Source organism: Eleginops maclovinus, chromosome 8 (assembly GCF_036324505.1).
Source record: "Eleginops maclovinus isolate JMC-PN-2008 ecotype Puerto Natales chromosome 8, JC_Emac_rtc_rv5, whole genome shotgun sequence".
NCBI classification, from domain to species: Eukaryota; Metazoa; Chordata; class Actinopteri; order Perciformes; family Eleginopidae; genus Eleginops; species Eleginops maclovinus.
Window position 1 is genome coordinate 21,828,863 of NC_086356.1, and position 11,246 is coordinate 21,840,108.

General features: G+C 43.0%; 1 protein-coding gene across 2 annotated transcripts; it reads right to left on the reverse strand.

Moving 5' to 3' along the window:
* Nucleotides 1-1,676: 1,676 nt before the first annotated feature.
* LOC134868057 (uncharacterized) lies at nucleotides 1,677-5,130 on the reverse strand. 2 transcript variants are annotated; one of them, XM_063888932.1, is made up of 4 exons: nucleotides 4,339-5,130; nucleotides 3,098-3,679; nucleotides 2,848-2,991; nucleotides 1,677-1,826 (listed from the first exon to the last, which is right to left on the reverse strand). In XM_063888932.1, the coding sequence occupies exons 1-4, from the start codon at nucleotides 5,110-5,112 to the stop codon at nucleotides 1,746-1,748; spliced, it is 1,581 nt and encodes a 526-aa protein (XP_063745002.1). In that variant the 5' UTR covers nucleotides 5,113-5,130; the 3' UTR covers nucleotides 1,677-1,745. The 2 variants fall into 2 exon arrangements, with proteins under 2 accessions (XP_063745002.1, XP_063745001.1); XM_063888931.1 differs by having other exon boundaries at nucleotides 1,677-2,671.
* Between the last annotated feature and the right edge of the window lie 6,116 nt (nucleotides 5,131-11,246).

Genomic DNA, 11,246 nt, shown 5'->3' on the forward strand with positions numbered 1-11,246 from the left:
AGCCCATTTTCCTCCGCATCTTCAGGCACACCTCCCCTCTATCCAAGTATTTACAGACACATGGGATGAATATTTTGTCAGCTCAGCGTTTGGTTGAGGGGACAGAGGAAAGCCTCAAAACATTTGCCAGGGACTTTGAGGGAGTTAAAGGAGCAGCTGATGTGTTTGTGAGTTGGGCCAACAAGAAACTGGAAGAGGCAGATAGTGAACTTGTTGTGGAGAGTTCTCTCCCAGAAAAACGACTCAGAAAAAAGAAAAAAATGCCAGGAGAGCTCCGGGAAGATGACCCACCAGTCTCACCTTATACTGCATTTGAGGTCAAGGTCCATAATGTTATTCTGGACACAGTTGCTGACAGTATCAACAGGAGGTTTGCAGCCAATGCAACACTTGCCTCAGATTTTGCTTGCCTTGACCCAAACAACTTTGCTGAGTTGAGGGAAAACGGAATCCCCAGTACAGCACTGCAAGAGTTAAGCAAGTGTGTATTGACAGGGTATATACAGAGACTCTTAAGTTGAATTTACTACCTTTTACTACCTCTTTTACTACCTTCAATTTTTTTTTTACTACCAGCACGACTTCAAGCTGCAACTGTAGCAGCGTAAAGTGTGAAGTAAAGTGACGCGTAAAGTAATGAAATATCTTTCCAAAACGAATTAATAACATATTTCATCACAATTTAACAGGGTAATTATAACTTCCACCACTGGACACAAAAACTGGCCAACACACACACACACACACACACACACACACACACACACACACACACACACACACACACACACACACACATAGAGAGAGAGAGCGAGAGACTCTGTAGGTGTATGTGAGTGTCTGTTTGTTTGAGCAAGCTAGTGAGCTACATTTAAGTAAGAAGGAACTCTACCATAGGAGTTGGATTAATCAAGATGACACAACAGGCCTTGGTCCATAGTTTTTACTCAAAATGTCAAAAAGTAACAATTGCATAACAAAAACTAATTTCAAGTGGTTAAATTAGGGCCTTGAAAAAAAAGAATAAACTAGATAATAATAAAGTGCAACTTTCACTGTAATTACAATATCTTATTAACAAAGAAATAACTTTAACTTCAACTGGACGCAAAAACTGTCCGAGAGAGAGAGAGAGAGAACTTAAACAACAGTTAGCCAGCAGGGTCACAAGTGCCTCAACTGTGTGGCCTTTTCTTCAATCATTTTATCCACTTGGAGAAGTTCTGCTTTTTTTCCCCTGTGTCTTCTCCGAAAAGTGTTTGATTTTGTGATGAGCTCAGCCATCTTTGTTCCTGCCTTTCCCTCGGCCATCTCTGCATATTTGTCGGCGTCATTTTGGAGTGAATGGCACACACTGTGGAGTACCTGCCGCCGGTTCCGGAGGTCCTCCAGCTCTTTCTCTGCTGCTTTCCTCTTCAGCTCCTGTGTGGCATTCTCCTTTTTTTTCCGCTCACTATCAAGGTATAGCCTGTATTGTGACCTCGATGAAGCAGCAGAGGCCAGGAGCTCCTTGGTCAGAGGAACTTTCAGAACGCCGCCACAGACAATTACCTTATCGCAGATTAATCTGAGGGCTTCGAGAGATTCATCACGGAGGTTGCACGTTTCTACCTCCTTATTTACTGAGATGCCTCTCTCCACTGTGGCTTGTCCATGGAACAGGAGGAGAGCACTTTGGCAGAACTTTAGCAGGTCAGGGTGGGACATGCAGAGTTTGGAGTGGAGAAAGACATCCAGACGCTGCCTCAGGGGTTGGAAGGAAACAAATTCTTCTTCTCTGCCCACGACCAAGAGAAAGGATGTGAATTGCTGAATGATGACATCACCTGCAACATTGATACGAAAATTAAGATATATTAATTTCATTAACACATTCCAGTCAACTGCTTCACCATCCATTCGACAAAAGTACATACAGTACATCGTAGATACACATAATAGTATCTGTAGCAGTGGTTCTCAACCTGGGGGCACGGAGGTCTTGTCTAAATTACAAATTGATACAATTGCGCGTCGGTGACTTGTTTAGCTGAATCTGCTTGCAAGGTGCCAAAACACCTTCTACATCAAACAGATAGAGTAAAATCACATAACTCACAAGAACACTGGATGTGGCTATCAAAAAAGAAAAGAAAAGTAGAATAATTTGAGTGCTTGAAATCATGCATTGACATCAAGGTTGGTGGGGGGGGGACAATATTCTAACCTTTGAAAGGGGGGCTCAACTTGCAAAAGGTTGAGAACCCCTGATATAGAGAGCTATGAGAGCATAAAGTTTAATTTTGTAAAAGCAAGACACTTTCACACCTGTCACAGTAAAAAAGCAGAAAACCACAAAAGAGATTCCACGCACAAGACCTTAATCAATTTGAATAACTTATCCACTTCTACTGTCCCTATAAAATATGTTCTTACCAGCTGCAATGCCACCTGCCAGCTGCTGCCCCTGGATGAAAGCCTGCACTAATGACTTCATCTGTAGGATGCACCACTCTGGATCCCTGGCCATCCTTGTGGGATCCAAACAGGTGATCTGCCTAACTATGGGGAATTTCAATGGCGATTTCTCCTGCAGTTTCTTTACGATCTTAATCAGACCCTGCAAACACTCTTTTCTGAGGTGGAGTACAGAGAGTTCACCTATCTTTGATCCTGGTTTGCCCAGGAGTGCCTATTAAGGAACATTAAGGAACATTCATGTCAATGCTTTCTTTGAAAGGAAATGTTTACATAACTTATTGTGATGATAATATTAATACTGAACAAATTGTATTTGCTAGTTGATTTGTGCAAGCATCATAATTCACAAATTCACCCCGCAAAACAAATAAACAACAATAAAATTACCTTGATGGCAGATTCAGCCCCCAAGCCTATATCTACCCTTTTGAGGGAGACCCAGTTCTTCTCCTCAGAGATGTCCAATTTAATCAGCTGCAGGGGGGTTTGGTCCTGTAGGAGTTCCCTTTTGATGAACCGCCGCAGTAAACTCTGATGATGACAACAACAACAAGAAGATAGTTACCCAGACATTCATATACATTAATATAGGTTTACATTCAAATTAATGAATCAAAATCTTTACAGTGATACTTACCAACAGGAGCTCAGTTAAATCTTCTGCCAAAAAAGGCAACACTGGCTCGTCTGTTTGGTACTTCTTGAGAAATGGGTTAAAACTTCTCGCAATGGCGAGGAAGAATTGAAGCTTTGGGATTAAGAGTGGATCCCCTTGTGCTGCCAGGATGGCATCATAAGAGGCCGTGTTTGGTTTTGTGACCTTCTTATCCTCAACAGCATTGACAAACTTCTGAATCATGGTCCAAACTTCCAGGACTCTCTCTGCAACCGGCACATTTTCCACCCATCTGTGGCCGCAGAAAGAGAGGGGAAAGCAGGACGACCCGGTGATGTTGGTGTAGTCCTCTCTCCGGGCAGGAACGTTGTGGAAGAGGTAATGGAGAGCGCGCAGGAGTTTGTCAATTTGCCAGCCTGTAAAGCCTGCCTTCATGGCATTGTGGAGGGTATGGAGTCCACAGCTCCCAACCATCAGGACTTGAGCACCTCCATGCAGCTCAGCATGTTCCTTTTGAAGGAGATCCAGGAGTTTGAAATTTACATTTGGGCCATCCATTCCTACTGAGAGAAGCTGCCTCATGTTGAGTTTTGCAACACATTCCTGTGAATTGTCACACAGAAGTTAATGTATTGCTTAAGTAAACCACATTCAATACACATCAGAAGGTAATACTGTATATGCTTCAAATCAAACATTTAGCTTTATTATCCTAAAGTAAAACATGAGTCAGGTCTTGGGATACATTTCACAGTGATAGATATTAGGCCTATGTCAAGGACTGCTTTGTCAAAGTTAGATCATTGGTTCTCCAAATGTGGCTCACTATAATAAACTAAATCCCTATAATATAGGTTTGGCTTTATCAGAGCCATGCTCAACCTTCAGATTAAGGGTGCGTTCGTAAATTGCCACTCCGAGCACACTCTGAAACGTTTTAACAGTTCGGAAATTCACGGCCAGAAGAACGCTCGTCTTTTTCAAACTCAGAGCGCGATTCTATTTTTCAGAGCGTCAGATTGAATTTACGAACGAACGAACGAATTTAAGCATAACGGCTAACACTTTGACCTACAGTCTTGTGACGTCTGGTCACCCTAAGCTTTGTTGGCTGATACATCTTTTTAATTGCATACATTTTACAATATTAGATTACAGAAATTCAACAGTAAGCTAAATAAATACAATTATCAAAAATCCATGAAAATGTGCAAACAATCTCCCCTATGTAACCAATAAGTATAATAGGAAAATAAACTTACTTTGATGTGCTGCAACAGATCGTCAGCTCTCCCATGTCCCAGGAATTGTGAGCCAAAATACCTCGAGCGTACACAACCATCCTCCAAAAAACGAATGTGTATGTCCATTTGTTTTTTCTTTGACGATTGATTGAGGCTCTCATCGAACATAAGGACGTACGGTCCGGCATTATTTATGGCCTCAACCAGTTGCCTCTTAAAATAGGGTGCGATGCCAAATTTTATTATGTACCCGGTTTTATCCTTGCCCAAAGCGAAGGATTTGGCGATTTCGGAGTCCGGGAACATATTTCTGAACAGCTCTCCTATGCCTTCGTTCGAGTTGAACGAGTGGTGTTTCATTGCTACATCTAAACACCACAGTACCTCAGCCTGCAAGGTAGAGGTGGTAGTGCCTAGCGTCTGCTTCTGACCGTCTGTCGTGCACCTGTTGCTGGTGGTAGGACTACTGGCAGGGTATTGCAGGGGGAGAGCAAGCGAGGTTGAGGGAGCAGTGGAGGTTGAAGGAGCAGTTGAGGTTGAGGGCGTCGATGTAGCCGTTGTGCCAGTGTAAAACAGTGACAGCGGTAGCTGAGCATTACGTCCACGCATCCTAGCTTGGTGGCTACTTGATAGCATGTGCGATTTCACCGCCTTCACCCCCATCCAGGTAATGCTTATCGTCTTCTTGCAGACGTTGCAATAAGCCTCTTGGCTGTTGCCAACTACTGGCCTAAGCCATTCTTTAAACAACGATTCCTCCAGCCAGAGGTCCGAAAATTTGCATTTGCCCATGTCTTAACTGGCGAACTCGCGAAGAGGTTTGACCAGGCCCGTCGCGTTCAGGTAGGCATGGTAGGCAATTGCCTAGGGCCCCCGAGTAGGAGGAGGCCCCCCAAAGACGACAGGTTAAGATTTTTTTTTTTTTTTTTTTCAAAATTCAAAGAAAAGTCTGATACAAATGCAACATGAATCAAACAACATGCATACCAATAAGACAGGTCATGTATTCAACAGCAATGACGATTTTAAATAGCTTCATAATAATAAGCAGTCATCTGTATATGAAGGGCTCTGCTGCGACTGCGAGGGCAGCAACAGCGCCTCCCTAGAGCATGCGATGTCCGAAAAGCGCAACGACACATTGTAGTCGAAATACCCCAGCTCGAGGGGGCCCCCCTTTCCCATGCATTAGCGCGACAGCGTCAAGTGCAAGTGAAAAGTGAAAAATTAAAATGAAGCGAAATTATCTCTCCGGCAATCAAAAAAAGAAGAAGAAAAGGGAAGAGGAGCAGAAAAGAAAACAAGACACCGGTAAGTAGAATATACACAATCAACATGAAAATTGTGCCAGGCAGGGTATACCATATTTTGCTAGAGTAGCGAGGTTGTAACGACGACTAGCTAGGAACCAGTGGTTTGGCATGCTAGCATGCTAACCAAACTTAAACTGCTACCTTTGACTTCACTATAAGTTCATAACGTTATCAGCTGGCCAAATTGATCAACGATTAATTCCTCTTAATATCCTAAATAAACTTCACATATGTTTTCAGTCGTTAGAGCCTTGAGACAACCAGTGAAATAGTTATTCCTGTAGTAGCTAGCTATTTAATAGGAGATTAACATGGGAGTTTACAATAATTTTGCTAGAATACCATTGGGTTGATTTACTTACTTTATTTACATTTTAACGGTTAACATCCCGGCGCAGATCAGCCACATGAAGAAAACAGCCACTTTAGTGTCAATTAATCCTTTTCTAAACCTATTCTGCTGTTTGTTGTTGTTGGTCTCCATGATAGCTGTAAATACCACTGGACCACCGTTAAAAACTGTACCGATAGCTTTGAGCTTTTTCTATGGGACACAGACAGTACACAGACACACACAGACACACCACGGGTGCGGGGATGGCGCTGTTGCCACTCACAGAATTGATTTCAGGAAAACAGCTCGTCTTAGTGACTGTATTTCTGTTTTCAAACCTGTGAAAACGGGATTATTGTAAGATTTTATTATTATTATTTTTTTTACTTTTTTTTGGTGAAGCAGTGCTTCACCTGTAGTCGTATAGAAACCGCCACTAAACCGCCTAGTAGGAACTGTGTGTAATGCTTTTAATATCTATTTCACCACAATTATCAGACTGTAAAATGATAGGATTTCAAAAGCATTTGAAAAATAACCAAGCTAATCATACAGTACTTATTCTTTCTCCAAGGGGCATTGCTGAAATTTCTTCATCCCGCTCTACCAAGTGTTGTCTCTGGTGCTACTGAAGGTAACGTTCTTTTCTACCTATTATTAGTGCCTTCTATCAACACACTTGATGTTATCAAAATGACTTTACATTTTTCTAATTCAAGTCATAGTTGTGTGTATTCATTCCACTTGCCCACAGAGTCTTCTGGACATTTCAAATATGTGGGACATTCACTAATGTTAATGAATAACTGAGTTGTTGAGATCAATGCATGCAAAATGTGCAATATAAATAAAAAGAATATTATTTATGTATTTATTTATTTTTGCACCAGGGCCATCAACATCGTCTTCGTCACATGTTTATGAGGAGGAGCAAGTGGAAGACAACATTGCGGCGTCCACACCACTTCCCAGCAGTGGTTCAACAGAAGGTGCATTAAGCCGCACAATTTCAACTTATCACCTATCATAGTGACCCAAAGTTATAGCAGCATGTGCTGTGAAAGTGTATTAAAATGACCATTTGCTATAAAGCGTTACACAAGTAGATCACCATACCTTAAGCATTTAGTTGTCGTACTTCACACATGAAACTGTGCCATGAATTAATTTGTAATTACATATTTTTCAGCAGTGCCATCAACTCCATCACGACTTGAGGAGGAGCAAGTGGAAGCATCCACACCACTTCCCAGCAGTGGTTCAACAGAAGGTGCATTAAGCCGCACAATTTCAACTTATCACCTAACACCCATGTGCTATGAAAGTGTATTAAAATGACCCTTTCTTTTTAAAGCATTATACAAGTAGATCACCATTCCCTAGTTGCTGTACTTACCACATGGCAATTGTGCTATAAATTAATTTGCAACTATATGTTTTCAACAGTGCCATCAACTCCATCTCCACTTCATGAGGAGGACAAAGAGGAAGATGACATTGACATGGCAGAGACCACCCCACCATCCAGAACTGGGGTACCTGTAGGTATTGCAAGCACCACATTAAGTGATGACCCAGGATGTTGGCCCAGTGTCCTAACAAGCAGTATGCGCTGTGAAATAGTCAAAAAAGGACCTGTGCAAATCATGGACATTGAATTCCCGCAAAACTTAGACAATCCTCCTCGAAGATTCACCAAGGACAGTTACAAAAGAACCATGAAAAATGGTGAGAATATACATCGATCGTGGCTGGTGTATTCCATCCACACAGATGGAGTGTTCTGTTTCCCTTGTACTGTTTTCGGGAAGCGTGAGCGTGACAATGCCTTAACGACCTGTGGCTACGGTGGATGGAAGAACCTTTCCTATCGCCTAAAAAAACACGAGTGCACAAAGGTGCACTGTGACAATGTGAAAAAGTGGCACGACCTTCAGAGGAGACTGCAAACCAGTACACTGATTGATCAAAGACAGATGGAGTTGATGCAACTTGAAGTTGAACACTGGAAAGGCGTGATTCGGAGAGTGATTGCCATAGTTTCCCATCTGGCAGAACGCAACCAGGCTTTGAGAGGAACTACCAGTACCGTGTATGATCGCCACAATGGGAATTTTCTGGCTCAAGTGGAACTCCTAGCACAGTTTGATCCGGTAATGAATGAACACATCAGACGAATACAATGCAAAGAGACAAAGGTGCATTACCTGAGTGGAGTCATTCAGAACGAAATCATTCAGCTGGTCGGAGACAAAATCCTACAGGAGATTGCAAGAAGAGTGCACAAAGCAAAATACTTCTCCGTGATCATGGATTGCACTCCTGACATCAGCCACAAGGAACAACTTTCTGTTGTTCTCAGGATTGTCAACTGTGAAACACCTGTTTCTATTGCTGAGCATTTTTTGGGATTTGTACATGTTGAAGACACAACTGGTAAAGGGCTCAGTGAAATCCTGCTTGACCAGTTGGAGAAGCACAACCTCAGCATTTCAGATTGCCGTGGGCAGTCATACGACAATGGCAGCAATATGATGGGCCACAAACAGGGTGTGCAGGCAAGAATTTTAGAGCTGAACAACAAGGCGCTATGCATCCCATGCAGCAGTCACACACTAAATCTGGTTGTGTCAGATGCTGCCAAGTCTTCAGTGTTGTCCATGTCTTTTTTTGGTATGCTGCAACGACTGTACAACCTTTTCAGTTCCTCTGTGCACCGCTGGGCAATTTTGAAGCAGCATGTGAAGCAGCTCACCCTTAAGCCACTTTCAGGGACGAGATGGGAGGCCCGAATTGACAGTGTGAAGGTAGTGCGGTACCATCTACCTGAAATACTAGACGGACTGTCAGCACTGGAGACATATGCTACAGAGAAGGGGGACTCAGAGACCATGTCCTCAGCAAAAAGCTTACATGGTGAGCTTAAAACATGGTCCTTTCTTCTGTGCACAATAACCTGGTACAACGTTTTGTATCAGGTTAACCATATGAGCAAGCTCCTCCAGAGCCCGGATGTTTCAATGCAAACACTGAAAAAAGAAACCGAGGGAGTGACAGAGTACCTAGAAGATTTCAGGGAAAATGGACTCGCATCAAGCCAAACGGATGCAATGGAGATTGCAGAAGATCTGGAAATTGAGAGGAAATTGCCTGAGAAAAGGCAACGTAAAAAGAAAAGGCAGTTCCTTTACGAGAGTACAGATGAAACCCAATCGACCCCAGAAGAGGCCTTCAGAAGGGACTTCTTCCTGCCTTTGGTTGACACTGCCATCACCAGCCTAAAAGACAGATTTTCCAGACTGGAGGGGGTGTATGCCCTGTACGACTTCCTGTTCAGCATTGATATCATGAGGGCCACAATCAAGACTGGGAAATTGCATGAGAGATGCAGGAAAGTGGAACAAACCCTCCATGATATTGATGCAGACGACTTGGCATTGGAGATCAACTCTGCTGTCCACACCTTTCCAGATGAAGTATCCAGGTGCCCATTTAAAATGCTGGACTACATATACAGTGAGAAGCTGTTGGACCTGTACAGCAATTTAAGCATTGCACTGCGCCTACTTCTGACCCTTCCTGTCTCGGTTGCCTCCGGAGAGAGGAGCTTTTCATCTCTGAAGCGCATAAAGAATTACATGAGGTCAACTATGAGCCAAGAGAGGCTCTCTGGACTGGCACTCATGTCAATTGAGAGTGACGTCCACAGGTCTTTGGACTTGGAGGGGATTGTGTCTGCATTTGCTGAGGCCAAGGGCCGCAAGCAGCAGTTTCAGTAGGAAATAAAAATAATAATAAAGGCTACTTTTCAGTGTATGTTTGACCTCTTTTGTGATTAAAACGCACAGAATTGCGGAAATTTTTTTTTTAAAGGCCCCCAACAACTTCTTTGCCTAGGGCCCCCAAAATCCTAGAAACGGGCCTGGGTTTGACAGCAAGCTAGCCGGGTACCTAAAATGATTTTTTTTTTTTTTAAATCAATATGTTTATATTGGATTATCTCCGTTAATATTGGTAGTAGCCTAAATGAAGTAGCGTAATTGGAAGTTAGTCTTAACTAAGTTTGTTGTAGAACAGATAACAAGAATAAGAAACTCGAACAAGATCGGAATAATACTGTAGGTTATATAAGGAAAGACCCATTGCTTGAGGCATTTAGTGTCTTAGAGTCCCTCCAGATTTCTCAGTCATCAGCCACCGGACCAGGGCGGGCTGCAGTCACTACAGGATATCCTCTAACCACGGCCAGCATGTCTTCAATGTCCGTACGCTCTTCATCGGTTCGCCCGGTGGCCAAGTCGGGTCCTTCATCCGCCTCAATATATCCCTGTATCGTACCTAAAATGATTGAGGGAGTGCGCGAGGTACATGTGACATCATTGAATAGCCGCGAAAATTTTGTTGGACTTAGCAACAATAACTAAGGGGGGCGTGGCTTGGCGAACTTCAGCACCCCCTGCTCAAAATTACTTCCCGCGGCCCTGCTACTTGCAACATGAAAATAAATCCACGCAAGTTTAGTAATTTAAGGAGATAGGCCTGCACGTAAATTACACAAATAGAAAAAATCATACGCCCAGCTGGATTGGTGTTCGAAAATTTACTACCTCGTCAGATGACGTTTACTACTTTTCACTACTTTTTACCGGCCTTAATTCGGCCTAATTTCATTTACTACCTTTTACTACCTTTCACTACCCCGCGGCAACCCTGATTGAGGTTTGATGACAGAGCGACTGTCAGCAGGTTGCATGACGAGCTGTATAGCCTGGCATCCCAGTGGGAGAGACTGAAAAAGTCTCCTCTGGAGGATTATGTGGTCAGGACAGGAAGAGAGGTCACACAGACTGATGAGGAGGGTAGTGGAATTTCATACATGGAGCCAGAATTTGAGCTGGAGAGCAGGACATGCTCTTCTTGCAAAAACTGTGCCATCTGCGTTTACTTGATCCTCACACAATATAACCTCCTCACAGATGCTTACCATGTAATCGGGTTGGCTTATAAGTTTCTCTTGACTCTTTCAACCACCCAGGTTGCATGCGAGCGGAGCTTCTCTGCCTTAAAATGTGTGAAAACCAGGCTACGAAGCTCAATGTCGCAGGAACTCCTTGATGCATTTATGCTCATGTGTGTTGAAAAGGACATTTTGATGTCCATTGACAATGACACTGTCATTAACGAATTCGCAAAGACAAGCACTTTGCTGAGGAAACTTTTGCTGTTTTAATCTTAAATACAGTATGTGCAGTTTGATTTTTGAAATAACTTTGATTTGT

Coding starts and splice junctions, on each gene's coding strand:
- LOC134868057 (XM_063888931.1), bottom strand. CDS start 5,112: ATGGGCAAATGCAAATTTTCGGACCTCTGGCTGGAGGAATCGTTGTTT. Junction 3,680..4,338: donor ATCTGTTGCAGCACATCAAA/GTAAGTTTATTT, acceptor GACAATTCACAG/GAATGTGTTGCAAAACTCAA. Junction 2,672..2,847: donor GGGCTGAATCTGCCATCAAG/GTAATTTTATTG, acceptor GTTCCTTAATAG/GCACTCCTGGGCAAACCAGG.